The sequence below is a fragment of the Berghia stephanieae genome, chromosome 4, assembly GCF_034508935.2.
Source record: "Berghia stephanieae isolate SIO BIC M18660-M18661 chromosome 4, UCSD_Bste_1.3, whole genome shotgun sequence".
Classification (NCBI taxonomy): Eukaryota; Metazoa; Mollusca; class Gastropoda; order Nudibranchia; family Aeolidiidae; genus Berghia; species Berghia stephanieae.
In genome coordinates this window covers 66,930,000-66,951,066 of record NC_088363.1, presented here as the reverse complement: position 1 = coordinate 66,951,066, position 21,067 = coordinate 66,930,000, and the positions used below count along the sequence as shown (strand labels likewise).

Genomic DNA, 21,067 nt, shown 5'->3' with positions numbered 1-21,067 from the left:
TCGGATTGGATTAACATTCACTCTTTTGTTCTCAACATTTGTAAGAGTCAAAGAGATTAGCCGTGATGAGAGACAATAAGCTCTAACCAAACCTATTGATCACAATGCACAGTTGTCAATCCTAAAACAAAGGATATCACTGTCTCTCCTTACAATAGTCATTGTCCACTGTTGTCTAGACCCTGCCCAGCCCCCTCACCTCCTATCTAATGGTCACAAATGACCGCAAAAACCCATACTGCAAAGCCCTCTTTTGTCTCTAATAGAGTGATGACACACTACTGTAGCATTAAACCTGCCCACTCTTGATTCTTCAACCTGTCACGATATCCTCCGTGACAAAATTTAATAATGAGCTTTTGTTTGATTGATCATGAATTTGCCACATTTTGAGGTCGAAAATTTGATGCGATTAACCAAAGTTTGTTGCAATTAATCAGTGACTTTTATATATAGAATTAATTCCGTTTTCTTGGAAATATGGCAATTAACTGAAAGATGCAATTATCCAGAGTAGACTGTATCTTACACACAAACATACAGAGTAATCATGAACCAGACCTAGCCTAGCTCTCCATTGCCTTTAGCTGTAGGCTTACCTGGGCAGTGTGGACTAATGCATTGTATTTGGAGATATTGAGTTGGTTTTGGCACCACTGTTATAGCCAAGTAGTCTCTTACAAGTCCTACTATAGCCAGTTTTTTTTTTTTTTGGTTTTTAAGGGTGTCTAGGTCATTTCAGTGACAGTAAAAGGGAAGAAAATGGATAGTCAAAAGTTCTAGATTTACAATTGAGAGCACATGAGAAAAAGTAATACAAGGGGACTGGTTCAAATAGGGAACAGATGTAGATTCCAAGAGCAAACCATCAGAGTTATTAGTTTTAGATCACCTTAAAGTCTCATTCAGGCACAAAAACAGGATCCCACTGAGAGGAATACACTCAAACGTTTACAAACCATAATATATTCAAACCACCAAATATAACAGTACATAACAGAGATGATTTACAAGGAAAAAATATATCATCTCTCAAAACCCATACATTTGACTGTTTCCATCTCAGCCAAGGACTCTGGCAGGGGCCAGGAAAAAACCGAGTAACCCCATTTCAAGATAAAGACAGAACAACGCACAAAATATATAGGGGATAGCAGACACAGCAAGTGACATCCTCCCACCATTGGAGATCAAAAGACCCCACTCAGGTGCTTTAGCCCGTAAATTTCACTAAGGCAAACAGGTAGAAAAAAACGGGGATTTAAAAAAAAACATATTATAACCGGGCCCTATTATATCCATACCTGTTATACATGGGTTTCACTGATGTTAACAGCTTCGAATGAGAAACTGAGCAGGTGTTATATCTCATATTTATGTTACCAATCAAAATAGGTAAATAATTAAAATGACTAAACACTAAACCTGTAAGCCAGTTAGGAATACTGACTGATATCAAAAATCCATATCACGCTTATTTATACAGACTATGTTTGGATATCTATAACAGATGAAAAAAAATAAACACATTCAGTTTTAAACACTTCCATCAGTTATCATGGTCAATACGTTTTCAGGTGACAAGCTCAAATTTGCAGGAGCTGGATATTCAATATTTACCTGTGTAAATAGGCATCAAAAATTTTCAGTTTTGATGATGAAGTTATGTATGGAGGGTGCATGGAACCATCTGCAAAAAAATAAACGGCATATCAAAATATTTTGGCAGGGGAAAGTAAATAAACAAATAAATAAATAATCTAGACAGATACTCGTAAATTAGTAGGTAAACAAATATATGAATAAATAGGTCATTTGTTAAATAAATTCAACAGTAAAATAAATAAAATAAATAAATAATAAATAAATAAATAATTCTTCATTTCGGGAAATTATGTACAGACATAAAACTTCAATGGTGAGGATGCATGTCATAATATTAGAATACGTTTACAAGTCATTAAAAATTAATCAATTACACATTCCAGGAGTTGTGATTCAAGAAATATTTGGAACAATAAAAAACGTATATTTCGGGTCCTTGGATCAAGAGTCCACCCCAGACTTTGTGGTGTGAAATGAACACATTTGGTAAACATCTTATGTCAATTTCAAATCACTTTCTGCCAAATAAATAAATTTATAAGCTTGCCTTTGTTATCGTGACAATTGCATAAAAACATAATCTTTCTCGTGTATGCATATCTTCAATGCTTGTGCAGTTTAATGTGACAAGCTATATTTTTCTCCTCCTGAGATACTATACATAAAAATGTTATATACAATTGGATAAAAATAAGTATACATTTAGTTATTAAGGAATTTTAGGCACATAACTGATTATATTATGTCGAAAGTTTTATCACCAGACAGAAAATTGACTGTTCTTCGATTGATACCAGAATCAGTGTTGCAACCCTATTAGTTTTATGGTAGTCCTTCAGAGCATTAGGCCCATGGAGCCGGAGTTTATCCCGGTTACTATAGCGCGAAATGGACAATAGCAATTGCTTGCTACTCTTTGGACACGATGCTAGTCTGTCGCAAAGTACTTTCCACTAGATCAAACAGACCCAGCTACCCAATCACTACTAGGTGAACAGTGGGGGGCAGAAAAACATCTCGAAGGCACCTGGGATCGATCTTGGTACCTTTGATTGTGAAGAGAGCTATCGGGATCCCCATTAGTTTTATACTTATGAATTTTTTTCTACTACTACTCAGTTTATTCTTCTTATTCACGGTTTAAAAGATGCAGTTAGTGGTCATATGCGTTATCTAAACTAAAATTGTTTTAAAGTAAAGCCCATTTGAATGATGTGATTGTTGTTGCTTTTGCCATCTTCGATTTCTAACATCTTTTTTAAAAAGGAACAGATCTCATCTGATCATTAAAATATCTTATTGATCTATTTATGCAGAAATGAAAATCCTTTCAAACGAAATAAACTTTTAACTGTCCATCAAGGCTGTGAAACTAAGCTCAGCTCCAGTTAAGTATACATTTTTTTTTTTTCAACAGTATATATCATTCAGAGAGCACATTTGCATCATTTGGCTGCTGAAAAGGTCAAATATCCAGTTGTCGTGGATTAGCAAACTAAAGAAAGTAACTATCTTTCTTACCTGTCCCAGCGATTTCATTGGCCTTGTCCGTAGTCCATATATTCAATTTGCTAGAGAGTAAAATGAAATATATATATAATAGATTTATGTGTTATAATTGAATTCAAGCAAAAAATCACAAAAGCCAGACTGCGGCGATAATTTTCTAATCCACTAAATCATATCATATCATGTAAAGGGTTAGAGGTCAACCAACCTTTGAATACCTTGTGTATTTTATTGTTTTTAATGTAATTCTTCAGAGCCAATGAGCCCAAGGAGCTGGGGTTTATCCCAATTACTATAGCAGGAAATGGACAATTGCAACTGCTTACTTCCCTTTGGTTAGGAAACTAGTCTATCGCTAAGTACTTTCCATCAGATCTGCTGACAGACCCAGCTACCCAATCACACAGGGGGGGGGGGGGGGGGGCAGACAAAAATCTCAACTGCACCCAGGATCGAAATCAGTAAAGCGAGTGCTCTACCCTGATAGCTCAATTGGTACTCACACAGAAACATTACATACACTTGTATATTTACACACAAACACATATACACACTCATCAACACGCATGCACATTTATATATGAGCCAAGGTCAAAAGGTGCCCGCCTGATACCAGTGTTGAGAAAATTTGATTTTTACTTAATTATGGGCTTTTTTCATTGGGTTAATGCTTGTAATCAATTGATAATATGAAGAAGAGATAAAATGAGATAGCTCAACATACTCTGTTCAACAGAATATGAAATAAAAAACTTGAAAGTGAAATTTGAATGCTGTTTGGCATGTGCTTAAAACGAGGTCAACGCATCACCTTTTTAGAAATCATGTAGAAATTAAATGTGATGTTTTAGCTCACGTGATTTAAATTTGACTGATAGTATAAAGTCAAAATTTACTTTTAAACGCAATTGTAGTATATTACATATCTGAATAAGTTTCATATAGAGTTCTTAAAAAGTTGGTGTTGCTTGTGACCTTTGGTGTCATCAAACACAGCACAATACTAAGACTCGACACGAAACTTTAAAGCTCATGTTTAATGTTTATAAAATGTTTTATTATGAGAAAGAAGCATAGATTTACTATCTGAACTCAAATCTTGGAGTAAATGTATTCCGTTTTACCGATATTGAGGTTTATTGGTTTTGGTGTCATTTGTCACAAGCAACACGACATGCGTGAACACGTGGAAGTTTGTTTCGTTAAATGGCGATTCGCAATTTTGATCCACCCTTCTTACCAGTCTTTGAAGTGCAGCACTTTCATTTGCCTTTCCAGCGTGGCTCCAGGGAGAAAAGGTAAGTTGAACTTTGGTGTCATCGCTATTTTACATTGTCACAAGCAACACTTTATATTGGATATTACAAAGTGCCACCAAAAAATTATGTTTTCAGCTGTTATTCTATTTACAAATATGATATTATGATATCTCACATAAGACTGTGATTTTGACACAATTAATTATTTCCTTGTAATTCTAATTTTTTACGTTTCAGGGTTGTATCAATCAAGAAAAAGACAAAACTCAAGCTTTTGACGAATCCAGATAAATAGAAGGGTTGTCAAGAAATTTGATTTGATTTACTATTAACACACTAAATTACTACAAACTAACAGATTTGGGCAGTAGGGCGGATGTTACCGTATGGTTACATGAATTCATTACCATGGCTGATATTTATCCAGTGTTTATGTGACTTCTGGTACTTTTTGTGACCATTGGTGTCATTGCTTAAAATGTCACAGGTGACACTTAAGATTGAAGTTTCTAATGTATTTCTGTTTTCATGTTCTTCAAAGCTTGAAATGTCATTGAATTACATTTTAACAGGCTATATTACATGTGTTCAGTTGCTATTCTTGATTTATTGAGGCAAAATTGCGTTCTAGTGCCGATTTTGACCAAAGTAATAGCAACAATGGTATTACTAATTTCTAAGTATATATCCAATTTAGAAGTATTTCGTTTCTTAAAATAATATTGAATTTCATTTTAGAGTAGGTTATTGTGCTTTTTTGACTGAAAATAATGATATATTATGGAAGACAGTGTGATTTGGTGTTGCTTGTGACATAAGTAATGGTGTCACCGGTGTTATGTCACAAGTCACATTCAGATGCTCTAATTTCCATGTATATTTTTATTTTTGAAGTCTTTGGTTTCTGAAATATTATTAAATTCCATATTTAACTGTGGTTATTACACTGGTTTGACTGAAATTAATGATATATTGTCGAAATTGCAATTTGGTATTGCTTGTGACATAAGTAATGGTGTCATCGGTCTAATGTCACAAGTGACACAATGTCGCTAAAAAAGATATGCTTTGGTCACATTATTTCCTAACATTTTATTCCAAAAGTTTCTGAACATTGCTGGTAATAAGCATATGCAATATTGTTGTTGTTGTTAATGTACAAACATTTTTATGAAATAATATATTTGCATTCTATGTTGCTTGTGACCGATGACACCAAAAAGCAACATTTTCTCCAATAGTTGGTATTATTATTATACTATGATTGTTGTTGATTGTGTCTTTTTGTCTAAAACTTACTAAATAAAGTTTGATAATCAACAAAAATCATTTGGTTATTGAGTTTTTGTCTCATTTTGGTGTCACCGGTCACAGGTGACACCAGCAACCTATAGGTACTGTTGACGATATTATGATGCGTTAGACCTTAAAGTTATCTAAAGGGCCTTTGATTCATAAAGTACAGGGTTTTTGCTACACAAAAAGAAACATGAATGGACTATTATGTAACTTTTATTTTGAGAAAAAAAATTGGCACCTTTTGACCTTGGCTCATATATATATATATATATATATATATATATATATATATATATATATATATATATATATATATATATATATATATATATATATATATATATATATCTTTATACAAAGACTGCAATCAATCATACTATGTGAGAAATGCTGTGATGTACTTAGCACCTCCAAAAAAAAAAATGGCCCAACTTGTAAAAGCTGTCTATGGGAGGAACAGAATAAGACTTGTATAGTTTTTATAAAATTTAAATCAATTTTTAAAAATTTATATCAGTTTCAGCTTTTTTAAATACAAAGTCAAAAAATACGAAAGCTGCAATACAAAATTTTTCAAATCATCTGAGAGCCATCCTTTACTCACTGTTCCACGCTTGAAACGCTCCCAATTTATGACGTCGTATATATGGACAGAGATGAATATAAGAGAATTATATGATACCGTCAACAGTCCAAGAGAATGGGCGGACTTTTGCCATCACAGAGTGCGGGCAGCCAACGTCAATGAGGACGAAGCCGGATAGTGAGTGAGTGATATTGTTTCACTTTATCATACAAGTCAACATTGAAATTGAATCTCACTTTTCTCTATTCCAAAAGTCAATTTCACAATAATTGTCCAGATTCCCATTCATACCGGAGAACACATTGTAGTAGCCGTCGTCTGAGTTATTTTTCTGGTGGTTCATGAGATAAAAATAATCAGAGATATTCAGAGCTGCCAATCTTAATTAAATGTTATATAATATGTAGATAGTTGGATGGTGGAAGGTGTGTGTGTGTGTGTGTGTGTGTGTGTGTGTGTGTGCGAGAGATAGAGAGTAGAGAGAGAGAGAGAGAGAGAGAGAGAGAGAGAGAGAGAGAGAGAGAGAGAGAGAGAGAGAAATGAGAAAAGAGAGAGAGGAGAGAATAAACAAAAAATATATGATATATATATATATTATATATATATATATATATATATATATATATATATATATATATATTATACATACATAGTGAGAAAGAAAAGGAGTGACAGAGTGTGTGTGTGTGTGTGTGAGAGAGAGAGAGAGAGAAGAGAGAGAGAGAGAGAGAGAGGGGGAGAAAGAAAAGATAGAGATAGAGAGAGAGAGAGAGAGAGAGAGAGAGAGAGAGAGAGAGAGAGAGAGAGAGAGAGAGAGAGAGAGAGAGAGAGAGAGTAGAATGGATTGATGTTGTTATGCGCCTAGAGCGTTATTGTATAGACGATTGGGCGCAATATAAATAAACATCATCATTATTATTATTATTATTATTATTATTATTATTATTATTATTATTATTATTATTATTATTATTATTATTATTATTATTATTATTATTATTATTATTATTATTGTTATTATTATTAAATAAGAAACAAACAAAAAAGTGAGGTTTCAAGAAAAAGTGCAGCCTTTGCAGCAATCTCTCTTATTAAATAATCTTGGAAATGAAATTCTTATCAGTTTTCTTCTGGCTGGTGACTTTTGGAGGTGGATTTATATCACAGCTAGGATTGATTTGATTTATTTTTTATGTAATAAATTACAAATAGCTAAAATACCACTAAACAGCAATATGGTAGGTGCATGTGGTGAAACATCTAACATCTTGCATAAAGCGTCTTTTAATTACTTTTTTTCCTCACTTCGAACAGTTACATTTCAAACACCTAATTTTTATTGTATTTGTATACTTACACCAGCAAAAAATCCGAATTTTTCCTGTAAAAAATCAGTATGAATTCCAAACTTCTTTGCAATTTCATACATGTCAGCCAGTATAGGGTCTCTATATCCCCAAAAGATGTCATTAACTGTGAGCTTTTTGAATGGCGTCTCTCCAAATGCTATCCACATCGCGTTGACCGCCGACTGGACAAAACCTGGCCAGTGTTGAAGGGCAGATGCTACTGTCTGGTAAAAATAAATAAATAAATAAAAGTGAAATACATTATGTCATTGATTAAACAGAGCGCAATTTTCTCATCGTGAGTGATCAATGAGACCTTGTTTTTCATGTTCCAGATTTTTTTCATATTATACTAATAAATAACAATGTGAAATTTAATGTAAGCTTCAATTTAATTACGAAAACAAGACAGAATGGACGTTTCGGGTTTTCCCTTTAGCAACAAACAGGATGAATGAAACACTACAGATGAATGAATTTGTGTGGTAGTAACGTTGTTAAGATAAATATTATACTAGAACAAGATTGAAAACGGCTTTCGGTTCATTGTCTGGATAGATGTCAATCTTTTTGATAATATTTTGAAAGTTTATTTTATTACCTTTATTATGTAATGCAACACTTTATGATTTAGTCTTTGCAAATCAGGTCTATCTAGATAGATACAGCAAAAATAAAAAGATGACTCAAAAGATGAGAGTTCAAAATTGTGAAAAGTTGTGTGATACAAATTAGAATCATCCGAAGAATCGTTTAGATGTTTGGATTTGACAAAAAAGCACAAACAAGCACAACTTTGTGTATCCGTGAAAACACGGCGAGGAATACTCCATTTCGAAGCTGTACTTGCAGTACTCTGGAAAAATACGTATTTAAGAATTTGACCAGAAGACACGTCCTTAAATATCGATCAATTTAAATAACCCTCATCTTGGCAGAAACTCTCAAACCTGGGACCTCGCAACAATATTTTGTGTTGGTTTGAGAGTATTTCCATGTCAAGAATGAGGTCATAACCATTTGGGTTATCAGACCTTCCAATTAGTTCACATTGGTTATAGGTCAATGGCTGAAAATAAACCTTTTAACTCTTACAATATTACTCACTAACTATTATACTGCCGTAGAACACTGAAGAACACTGAGTGTGCTATATGGCTAACATTGCACATTCTGTGTTTTTTAAAAACAACGGCAGTTATAGTAGGGTGCTAATTCACAACTTAGTCGAAGAACGTATTGCAAGGTTCCGAGTTTTACAATCATACGCCAATTCGGTGAATGATCGCATTTAAAAAGCGCTTGGATTTATTAAAAGACGAGAAACCGCAAAGCTCACGACTTGAAAAGAGAATATGATGAAATCTATAATTATGAACAATTATATATAGCATTTTCCACAAATTCACCATGCTGAATGTGCTTCTCAGTGCTTCGTTTATTCCCCCAGCAGTCTTATGGAACTAAATTTCCGTTTCATACTGTGCAAGTCAGTCGCCAGTTAGGTTTCCTCTTCTGTACCAGTGCTATTTAAATATCCATCACTTCATGTAACCAGATACTCGTTCACATATGAGTTGTGTGTGACAATGTGTGAAAAGTGTCTACCCAAAATAAACAACGCCAGAGCCATAGTTTTGCAATCATTGTCACCAATCCAGTCATTGACAACGCACAACATCGCTTCACTTTATTATATGACGAGACACCTCACCGCTCAGTCTCCGTTGGGCTGCCACCTATCCGTGGTATATCACTAACCCTCATCATCATTATCATCGTCTCCGACAACAACACCATCACGTTACTTTACCAACATCGTAATATTATAATCTCTGTATCACCACAAAACATACATGTTTTAACATGATCAGCTGATCTTACACGATACATCATCCTATTCTGAGTCACTATCATCAATGCCATCTATTATCGTTCTTAAACAACCCTAGCTCTTTCTTTCAAGGGCAAAACGGTTACAGGTAATTAATCATAAGCTTTTCGCTCAAGGGCCCTACATGTTTTTTTCCTTTCCCCTTATCTTGTCGAAACGAAAGCCTCATTTAAACAAACTTTACCACTATTGTCGGAGTATTAATTGTGCCTTGTCTTGGAAATTTGATAACACATTGAGTATTATGTTATATAGTGCAATATCGACTAACCGGGGGGTCCCGATAGCTCAGTCGGTGGAGCACTCGCTTCACAAGCAAAGGGACCAAGATCGATCCCGGGTGCAGTTGTGATTTTTTTTTTCCGACCCCCCTGCCCACCCAGCAGTAAATGGGTAGATCTGACAGAAAGTACTTTAAGACAGACTAGCGTCCTATCCAAATGGTAGCAAGCAATGGCTATTGTCCGTTTCACGCTATAGAAATTGGGATAAACTCCGACTCCATGGGTCTTACGACTCTGAAGGACTGATTTTTTTTTATCCACTAACCGGGCTCACAGCGCCAACAGCGAAATCACATATCATATATTAACGGCCAGGTACTCATTTTACCCCTGTACACAGTGAGAGAATGTGAGTAAAGGGCCTTTTCCAAGGGCTCAACTATGCGCTGCTTAAAGCAGGTCAAAAGGCAAGTGCCGTATCACAAGACAACATGCATAGCCTCACATCTTAACACTTAACGATGTTAGCAACAACCTTATTTGGATATAATCCAAGATCGGAGACGACTGCTGTCCAATGATAAAACACATTAAAATTTATCATTTTGGCCAGGAAACTGAAAGTCATACATATATCGATAGATTAAGATGACGCCAATTCACCAAACAGTCTCAAGCCTAAGACTCCGAATATAGATAGTATGCGTTTGGTTAAGAAGCTCACAACATTGCCATCCGGAACTGTAACGAACCAACACACAAAACTATGTGTAACCTTGAACGTTTACAGTCTGGTTAATGCAGTTTAGTGAGATTTACTCATAAACGCGGATGGCAAAAAGCAATAACAAATACCTGAGTGACGTCAACTTCATTCTATATATATACCTCAAGCTTTAGACTTGTGGACACGTTGGGGGGTCATCTTAATCTATCAAAATATTAAAGAACAGTTTTCTGTCCAAACTATCAAAATGCATGTTGTCAGTGATATTGGGAGTAGGCCTACATGACGTCGTAATTCATTAACTATGAGCTTCAACTTTTTCCCATTCTCTCCTGTCCACATTCCAAATGTGAGCGTTTTTCTCCATATCATAAAATACAATACCCAACAGTAACTTGTCCCTTTATTTTTCTTTCTAGTTTTTGTTTTTGTTTTTGTTTTAAAGGGTTTGGTGGCGCTTGTCCTTGTCCTTGATCTTGTCAGGCTACACACCCTGTCGGCAGCAGCTTCTTATGGTTCACACTGTTATGTTATGACGATAGACCCAATCAGCAAAGTCCGGTCCGCATTCGTGCACCGTCGCGAACCCGCCTGGTAGCATCGTCACAACACACCTTTCGACTAGATGCTCTGCCGTTTCGGGTTCTTGCCCACAGCGTGGACATATTGGACAGGAAGTTAGACCCCACCGATGTAACGCACCGGCCGTTAGGCAGCTCCTCGACCGAAGCCGATTCGCAGCTACCCAGTGTCTCCTCTTACTGGTATCAAAGCCTGGCAACTTCTCACCAAGCTTAGAGGAGTGTAGGTCCCCGCCCCCACGAGGGATTGAATTCGTCCAAACCGACTTCCATCTCGTATGTGCAGCTGTCCGTAGTCAGGGATTCTGCGTACAAGGGTTGCCGGGACTTATTTCGGCTCGAAACGGGGGCACCGTTCATTATGCGCATGAGAGGGGTATCCCCATTCCCTCTCTCTTTGATCTTACTCAGCCAGTTTCCCGTAATGGTCTCCCTCCGGACATCGGGGGGCTGGATCGCTGCCATTATCGGGCCCCATTCTCTAGGGGTTGTTACTAGCGTTCCCGACACTATGTGCATCGACTTGCGAAGTTTTACATCCACCTTCTCAACGTTTCTGCTTCTACCCCACACTGGAGCGCAATACTCCGCGGTGGAATAGCATAGTGCCAGAGTGCCAGGGCGGATGTCCTCGTTGTTACCAAAGACAACGAATGAATGACACGTTACCAATCGCATGCTCTCGTTTTCGTGTTACTGGTTTTATAGTTTATAACTATATTAGATCTTACATCAAGTCAAGGCCGACGTGTGCATTGTAATGTGATAACAATTGCATGTTATGAAGGCCATTGTATAATTTATGTGACACCGACAAGCCTATTTTGTTTTTTAAAATTAGAGCATTTATATAGCGCAATATTCACAAACGTGCTCAAATCGCTTTACAAGGGGTCCCTGGCCTACAGCAACACTTAACATGTAGGACGGGACATGACGCCTGTTAGGCGATATTACATTTTTTTTTTTTCGGACAGACAACGCTATTAACGGCCAGGTACGATGAGAGCCTTTTCCAAGGGCTCAACTATGCGCCGCGCAAGGCTCGAACCCAGGACCTTCCGGTCCGAAAGCGAGTGTCTTACCACTAGACCACATAGCCGCACATAGGTTTGACTAAAAATTAAAAAGAAGCAATCTCAGTGGAAAAAAAGTATTAATTTTCTCGGCCCATAACTCAATCTGATTGTTTACACTGTCGTAATTTGAAAAAAAAAGAATGTTTTTGTTTTATTTTTCAGAAAGATCATGTGATTTTTTATTGAATTGAAATATAATGCGGATATTGTTTGTTTGTGTGTTTGTTTTTAAAGGGTTTTCTGGCGTATGCGATAAATTAAGGTCATCAAGTAAAAACAATAAAAAAAAAAAAGAAGAAAATGAAAAAGTAAAAAAAAAAAAATTTTAAATCAAGATTTACAAGTAAAAGCATCCAAGGGTAAGTAAGACAAAGGAGACTGTTTCAGATATGAAACAGAAGTAGATTCCAAGAGAATATCAGTATACTTAGTTTATGATCACATACTTCTTATCCAGACACAAACAAGGGATCCGACTTAGAGGAATGCACTCACATGTTTACAAAATATATTCAAAAAATAATAACTACGCTACAGAGGGAAAATAATCATCTCTCAAATACAAATCTCTCAAAAATGAAAATACTATAATATATTTGACTGTTTCCCTTTCAGACAAGGACTCCGGCCAGGGCAAGGATAAAACAGAGTGATCTCATTACAAAGCAATATAGAGGGATAGAAGACGGCAACAGTGACCTCCACCATAGTAGGTAAAAAGATTGTGGGCGCCAAGTTTTCATTCAAGATCCCATATCCGGGATAACTACTGCATGCAACATGGCGAAGCTTCAAATCACATATCAAAAAAAAAAATAATAATAATAATAATAATATGCACTTCCACCAACACCATTACGTACCGTCGCCCACGCATTCCATGAAGGAACATAGATTAACCACCAGACAAGATGTCTGATGTCAACAGGAATCTCTCATGTTATCCAAAGTGAGCAAATGTGGGGTTAATAATCTTGCCCAAGGAAAAACACGAAAGTGCCTGAAGATTGGCTCGAACCCGAAATCTTCCGGGTCACAGTGCAATGCCTTAATCGCTCGGTCACTTTGATCCCCAAAGCACACGTAGAGAACAGACAATCGATTGACCAACGTCCTTGGCATATAAAATATAGGGCAAGGGAGTTTAACCAAGATATATATATATATATATATATATATATATATATATATATATATATATATATATATATATATATATATATATATATTGTTGTCATTAAATCTTATTTGAATGTTCCTAGTTTCTAATTCGTCATAGAAACAATCTAAGGCCAAACATCTGATACCCAAAGATAAAATAATATGTACACGTTATCGTATTTTGATATTTTAAAAAATACAAAGTAATTTAAAGAGTTTTATTTGTCAACCATATCGATCTGGACTATTAATGAACAAAACAGGATGATTGGGAGATATTCCTTTATCGATTAAATGGAAATTTAGGTTATTACTTTGCTCCACATCCAATTATCTAAGACCTCACAGTGATGGGTATAACCGACGTGTACAAGTATCTATGCAAATACGCTCATGTCGGTATAAACCAAACTTTTATTATGATGTAGAATGACACCCAGGTCTGCTTTAAATTTTTAAAAAATAGTTTGTGGACTTCATTGTAAGAATAAATAATAAAATCTGACACATTGAAATGAATACGTTACTTTTGACTGACGAGGTCCATCGCAGCGATTCGATTGGATGCTTAAGTTTAAAATCAATCATCCTAGTTCAGTTCACCCTTTTATCAAATCTTGCATTTTTCTGATTGCTTTAATGACCCATAAGTGTCGCATGGGCCATTAAGCTCTCAAGACAGAAAGGAATCCTAACAAGGTTATGGCAAAAGAAAATGACTAGTACAGCATGTGCTTTGCATGTGACAAATCCTGGATTATTACATTTCAACTTGACCTTTGTTTTAAAAAACCAAACAAAATTTGACCAACTCGGGTAAAAGTAGAGGGTTGGGGTAAGTATCTTGGTCTTAGTGGAAATGGCATCCTCCAACAAACAACCCTATTGCCCTCCCAAATCGTAAGTTATAGGTCAATCTTGAATCATTTTAACTGCATTACACACTTTCACTATTGTTTATTTATTTGAATCGATTAATTAATTAATAAATTAATAAATTGATTAATATTATTCTATTAGCTAAGTAAATGGACATAGACCGACGTGCACTTATTTGCAGGTCTGATAACCCAATTCCTATGGGATCATTGTTGTTATGGAAATCTCAAAAAAAATAATAATAATAAATAAATACAGCTAAACATTGTCCATTACAACTATGTTAAACTAGGCCCATAAGCGGGTTCGGATGTCAGACCTGCATAATATATGCACGCGTCGGCATAGACAGTAATGAGATGGGATAAATGAAATCTTTCGATGCGTTAAGAATATTAGATTGTGTTGTTTATATGCGTTCTTAAATCAAGGTAATAAAAATTCATCGAGCAAACGGATGATAATAATAAATGGCATTTGTATAGCGCCTTACCTCGATTTCATCAGGCTCTGGGCTCTTAAAAAAACTTGAGCTTTTAAAACGTGCTCAAAGCGCTTTACAATGGGTCCCTGGCCAACAGCAACACTTAACATGTAGAACGAGACATGACACCTGATAGGCGATATTACAATTTGCTCGGACAGTGACAGTGCTGTTAACGGCCAGCTGCTACTCATTTTACACCCGAGTACGGTGAGAAAATGTGAGTAAAAAGCCTTTAACCAAGTACTCAACTATGCGCCGAGCGAGGCTCGAATCCAGGACCCTTCCGTTCCCAAGACCCCAGTTCGATATTAAACATTCAAGGAGCAAACAAAGACAAATATGATTCTTCAATTCTGTCAAAACCACCACCGGTACACATGCACTCCCTTAACCGGTTAAACTGCCGCACTATCGATCATTATTTGAAGGACGAGTTTTCTGGCCAATTTTGACGCATACGAGTTTTTTCCAGGGTGCGGCAGCTAACTGGTGCGATTGCACTGTCAATCACCTTTCATTATGTAATATTAGTCGCTGGTTCGGATAACGTCAATATGTAATAGTAATATAGCTTATTATCAATTCTGACAGGGTCCAGCGGTTTATAGAACTGTATCAAGAAAAGACTGACAAGGTCATGGTCAATACAATGCAAACCATTACAGATTATATCGACTGACCTTATTCCATAATATCTAAATTTGATTTCGGGGTTTACATCCATGTGACCCTTTACAGGCGATTTTACTCGAATCCAGAAAGTTAAAGATTGATACTATTAATTACAGCCATTATAACAGGCAGGCCCATAATTGTGTTCGGATGTCAGACCTTCATATATCTAAAATTCAGATCCACTTTGACAAACGCAATGCATGAAAAAGAGAGAAAAGAAGAAGAAAAAAAAAAGCCAAACAAACGAAAAGACAAAACAAAAACAAAAAAAATGAAGTCCGAGTCGATTCCATATCACTGCTCTCTCGGTGTCGGGCTATATCTGTACGATGGCTACGCTAGAACCCACTAGGACTTCTATAGTTTGACGTCATTTTTTTTTAGGTTTTTGCAACATCTCTTGAGTTGTCGTTAGTAAAGCTCAAGGAAACAAGTGATTTCATTGGTTGAACTGTGGAATACAACTCACGATTTGTTTTCTTTTGTGGCCAAAGACTTGTCTTTTGACGTCATTTTTTGGTCAGTGTCAGGCTATAGATAGTATGCAGATGACGTCACTTAGGCCTTTGTTATTGTTTTTGCCATCCGCGTTTGTGAGTTGTTCTCACTAAACTGTATTAACCAGACTATAAAAGTTCATGGTTACACAGAGTTTGTGTGTTGGTCCGTCATACTTCCGGATGGCAATGTTGTGAACTCCTTGGCCAAGCGCATTCTATCTATAAGTTTACGATGGCTACGACTAAACTGACTTCAAAACGGACCTCAACCCGATCTTGGCCGATTTAGTTTTCTGCTTAACTAACATGAAAAGCAAGGTGATCCGTCTCTCAAACAAGGAATAAGATAGATGTAGTGGGTCGACGTGCACATATTTGCAGGCCAGTTAATCAAACGCAATAATGGGCTTGATTTAACATTGTTGTAATGGACGATATTTTGCGTTGGTTTGAGAGCGTATTTCCATTACAACAATGAGCCAATAACACTTTGGGTTATCAGACCTACAAATAAGTGCACGTCAGAGGGGGTGTATATAGAGGCTCTTTACAATATAGATTGGTTATTGGCAACATGTCAATATGTACGTAAGCAGTAAGTAAGCACGTCGATAGGAAAGGACATTTTGTGGGAAGATAGAAAAGATAATTTTTCGATGGTTTAGTTCGGAGGTAGGTACGAGTTCTGACGTATCACAGATTTACATATCTGATAACCCGAATTGTTATGGACTCATTGTTGTAATGAAAGTACTCTCAAACCGAACGCAAAATAATGTCCATTACATTACAAGGTTAAATCAAGCCCATAATATTTGCGCTTTGGTTATCAGAATGCAAATACGTACACGTCGACAAGTCTCAATAGCTAAACTGCCGTAATCCGGAAAAACACATTTATCGAAAATTTTGGCCAGAAAACCTGGGTATCGATCGATATTTATTGATGAATGAGCTTTCGGGCCAAAATTTTTAATACCTGTTTTGATAGAGTACGACAGTAAAACAGTTGAGCTCTCGACCCACAGGTAAACGGGACCGGAATTGGTCCCGAGTTCAACGCAAATTTTCCTTTTTAGTTTGACCCAAATGTTTACCAAGCCCAATAAGTAGCTCAATATGTTAGATCTAGCGGAAAGTACCTTTTCACACAGCATGACTGGCACGCAATATGACATTCCGACATAAAAACAATCGACATAGCTCGGAAATATATGTGTACATGCTTAGAGACTGAACGTAGAGTATGTTCAAATGTTTGTTGGCATCTCTGCGTTTTCGTTTTTGAATGATATCTTCGCGTTTGCATTTTACGAATAATCGAGCGCCCTGCTTTGGTTGAGAAAACGGGTTGAATAAATCGTATTTAGTTTGCCAATAATATCGGCATTTTATTAGAGATAATCAGTTGTTTTAATCTTAACTTATGCATTATATGCTAGACTTTAAATTGAGCTTATATATAGTGCAATATCCACTAAACGTGCTCAAAGCGCTTTACAGCAACATTTAACATTTAGGACAAGACATGACGCATGTATGGCGATATTATAATTTTTTCGGACAGAGTCAGCGCTGTTAACGGCCAGGTACTCATTTTACACCTGAGTACAGTGAGAGAATGTGAGCAAAGAGCCTTCTCCAAGGACTCAACTATGCGCCGAGCAAGGCTCGAACCCAGGACCTTCCGATCCGAAAGCGAGTGTCATACCACTAGACCACATAGCCGCACAACTTATGCATTTTATGCTAGACGTGATGGAGAAGGGATGGGGATAAACTTTTCAGAATGAAATTTCAAGATATAATGACTGCCTTTTGACACAATCATTGCACCTGCATGTTCACTGAGAGTGGCGTGCGAGAATTTGAGAATGCCAGTTGCAAACTAATAACTCGACTATAGACTTAGCCAGCGCCAAAGGCATTCACTGCTTTTTTTAAAAATGGGTTTTACGCCGCTTCCAATGCATTCGAGTCATTTCGACGCCAACAGAAAGGAAAATGATAGCGGAAAAGTTGCAGCTCAACAGTTAAAGGCACCAAAAAGGTAGACAAATGGGACTGATTCATATGGAAAACAAAACATTCCACGAGTATTCCATTATTTTGATATTACCTAAAATTTCCAACAAGGAAGAATAGACTTAAACGCTTAAAGAGATCAATATATTAAAAACTAAAAACTTTAATAGTAATAGTGCATAATATAGAGATATAATTATTTTTTGAAAAAGAAAAAAAAGAAAAAAGGAACTATACATGTGACTGCCTCTCAGCTAAGAAGTACCAGGAAAGACCAAGCAATACCAATCTAGAACAAAGACAGAGAGCAATATCGTAGGTGTAAAACAGATATAGGGGGATAGAAAACACAGCAAAATTCACCACTCCGCCCAACGAGGGAAGTCAAGGATCACACCCCAAGAAACACATTCATGGAGAGGCCTTCCGAAAGCTCCTCGTTCTAGCATTTCTTTCAATTTTTAATTTCACCGTGGACCTTTTGTCAGGCGTTTATTTATTCAATTTGTCATCTTATAGAGACATTTAAAAAAAAAACTCTAGACACACCTTGATAGATTTGTGAAAGTTTAAAGTTTCCTAATTTGACCATTCTTTTGATTCTCGGCCGCCATTTTGATTTGTAAAGTATTGAAAGGTAGTGCAAAGCAGTCCTAGTTTTTTTTCTTTTTCTATTTGGGTTAGCTCGAAGTCGGAGGATTTTTTTTCTAGTAGGGTTCGTCATAAGTCTTAGTAAAGATGATAGGGTGTTTGTTTTTCCTAATAGGGTTAGTTAAAGGTACTAGGTTGTATTTTTTCTTAGGATTAGTTCAGGGAATATTTGGGTTATTTCCCTTAGCGCGATGAGTTTTCGGAAGGCCGAGTTGAAAAGAAGGCAAAAGGTGAGTTGATATAGATTCTTAGATAGTAAGGTAGGCAGTGTGATAGGTAGGTGGCCGTGTGCAAGCAGGAGTATTAGACAGATGTTAGTAGGGTGTGCGCAAAAAATGCCATGGTCATAAATAATGAGAGCTAAATGAATAATAAAGTAAGCAAGAAGGTAGCTGCATTGCACTTACAATGTATGGAATGTTGAGGGTGGTGAACGTGTCATTCAGGGACCCAACGGATGCCTCCCTGTCATAATGGAACATCTGAGGTTGAGTGTAGGCGATGGTGTCATTGTCGTGTTGACTGATGTTTGTCTTATGAATACGCATCCTTTGCCAAGAAGTAAAATTAATTACGTTTTTTCATCCCTGATATTTGAACATGCCAATATCAGCATAATATATTAGACTACATTAGGGATGCCAAATGTCTGGGATTTTATCCCCCGGCTTTCCCCGGATTTTGACACATCAGTTCACACCTCATCAGGTTTTCCCGTCTCCGAGAAGATACTGAAAGTTCTTCTTCTAAAGACAGAAATAATATTGCAATTGATGCCACAAGGCCCCATACGCAAAGGAAAGGGGAGAGTTAATATTTACAAGGTTTGTTTAAGGTGAGACGTGATGCCCCAATCATTTTCAGGTTTGTTTCTAAAGAAATATCATTTGGCATCCCTGCTTCATGCATATTATTATAATAATATACTATAAAAATAATTGTATGCACCAATGTTGTGGTTTACATTTTTATAGTCCACACATCTATGAATGTGACTAAGATTTCGTTGTCTTATTCTATAACACTTGGCTTCTGGCCTACAGGTTACTGGTTCGATTCCCACTGTGGGTTTCACAAAGCCTTCAAAAAGACTCTTTACTCCGATTTTCTCATGGTACTCGCGTACAAAATGAGTACCTAGCTAGCAACAGCGTTGGTCTGTTAAAAGAAAATAATAGTGGCGCCTTACAGGCGTCATGTTATTCCTTTTATCTGAAAAGTTACTGTTGGCTTGAGACCCTCTGTGAAGCACTTTAAAAAAATTCAATATCCGCTGATATTTTTTTATAACTTTTCTAGCGGCTGGATGTGAGTTGATATGGACATCTATTGTACATCTAGTATATACGTTTTTTCTTTTTGTTTTTCCTTAAAAATCAAAGGATTTCCCCATAAATTATGGATTGTAAGATGATTCAGTTTCCCTATTCAGAATAATAATAATAATAATAATAATAATAATAAATAATATAATATAATAAAATAATAATAATAAATAATAATATATATATATGATGATGATGATGATGATGATGATGATGATGATGATGACGATGATGATGATGTTGATGATGATAATAAAGGTATATTGTAAATATAAAATCCACTGCTTCTTTTTATTCGTTTACAAGAAATTTCAAATTGTTAGAAGATCTCAATTATGTCAAAAGTTCTTAAATCTGAAACGTTGTGTGTGTGTGTGTGTGTGTGTGTGTGTGTGTGTGTGTGTGTGTGTGAATGTGTGTGTGTGTGTGAGTTTGCATGTGACTGTGTGGGTTTGTGAAAACGACAAGATAAGACATCAGGCTAGAGTAAAATCGAACCGCGCTTGATAAAATAATGTGTGTTCAATTCCTACCTGTGAACGTAAGGCCCTCTCTCAACTACGACAGGTTTTTCTAACCCCTGGATCACCTCTTCGGCATTCACCACGTTAAAAACATAAACGGCGAAGTCGATTGGGACAGGGGGCTTTTGCCACATCTTGTAGGCTATGCTGCCAGGCTTCAGTTTCAATTTCTGGAATAAAATTTTTGATTAAAAATTACAAAGAACATGGTCTCAAGGAAATGACTATTCATGGTATACTTATTTTACTTGATTCAGTCCTTTGAAATTGAACAAAATATCGAATATAACGTAAACGTGCAAACGGCCATGTGGATAATTTGTGTAAATAATTTTAAAGTATGTATCCACTCTTAAATTTAAATCAGTATTTGGAACATTGCTTAGTAAGCTTATCTATATCAAAATTGTTATAAAAAGGTTAAGGGGCAGAATCAAGCGACAGACTAATAATACCCGCCCATCAATGATTGAAAATACACAGTAACTCACACAACGATCGTCTTGATACAAGTTACAGCTCTGTGAAATATAATATTTTCGTAAAACGCTGTGTGATGATAGTACATTGATCTCCACCTAAGAGGGAAACGACGAAGAGGACCGTACGTCTAAAAGGCCACAGTGAGAAAAGTTTTCTTTTTTTGATCTCTTTCCTATAACAATTCAATGAATTGTTCGAGGACGGGCATAGCAGAATAAGAAGTAAAAAAGGGAGAATAACACTTC

General features: G+C 36.3%; 1 protein-coding gene across 1 annotated transcript in view; it reads right to left on the bottom strand.

Moving 5' to 3' along the window:
• The window catches only part of LOC144971075 (scavenger receptor class B member 1-like), a 72,417-nt gene that overhangs the window by 16,412 nt on the left and 34,938 nt on the right, over positions 1-21,067 (bottom strand). The window contains exons 3-8 of the mRNA XM_078911420.1: positions 20,349-20,509; positions 18,898-19,039; positions 7,616-7,831; positions 6,495-6,589; positions 3,127-3,176; positions 1,621-1,690 (exon numbers count right to left, since the gene is read on the bottom strand). Of these exons, the coding sequence (XP_078767546.1) occupies positions 1,621-1,690; positions 3,127-3,176; positions 6,495-6,589; positions 7,616-7,831; positions 18,898-19,039; positions 20,349-20,509 (734 nt within the window). The remainder of the gene's footprint in view (positions 1-1,620; positions 1,691-3,126; positions 3,177-6,494; positions 6,590-7,615; positions 7,832-18,897; positions 19,040-20,348; positions 20,510-21,067) is intronic.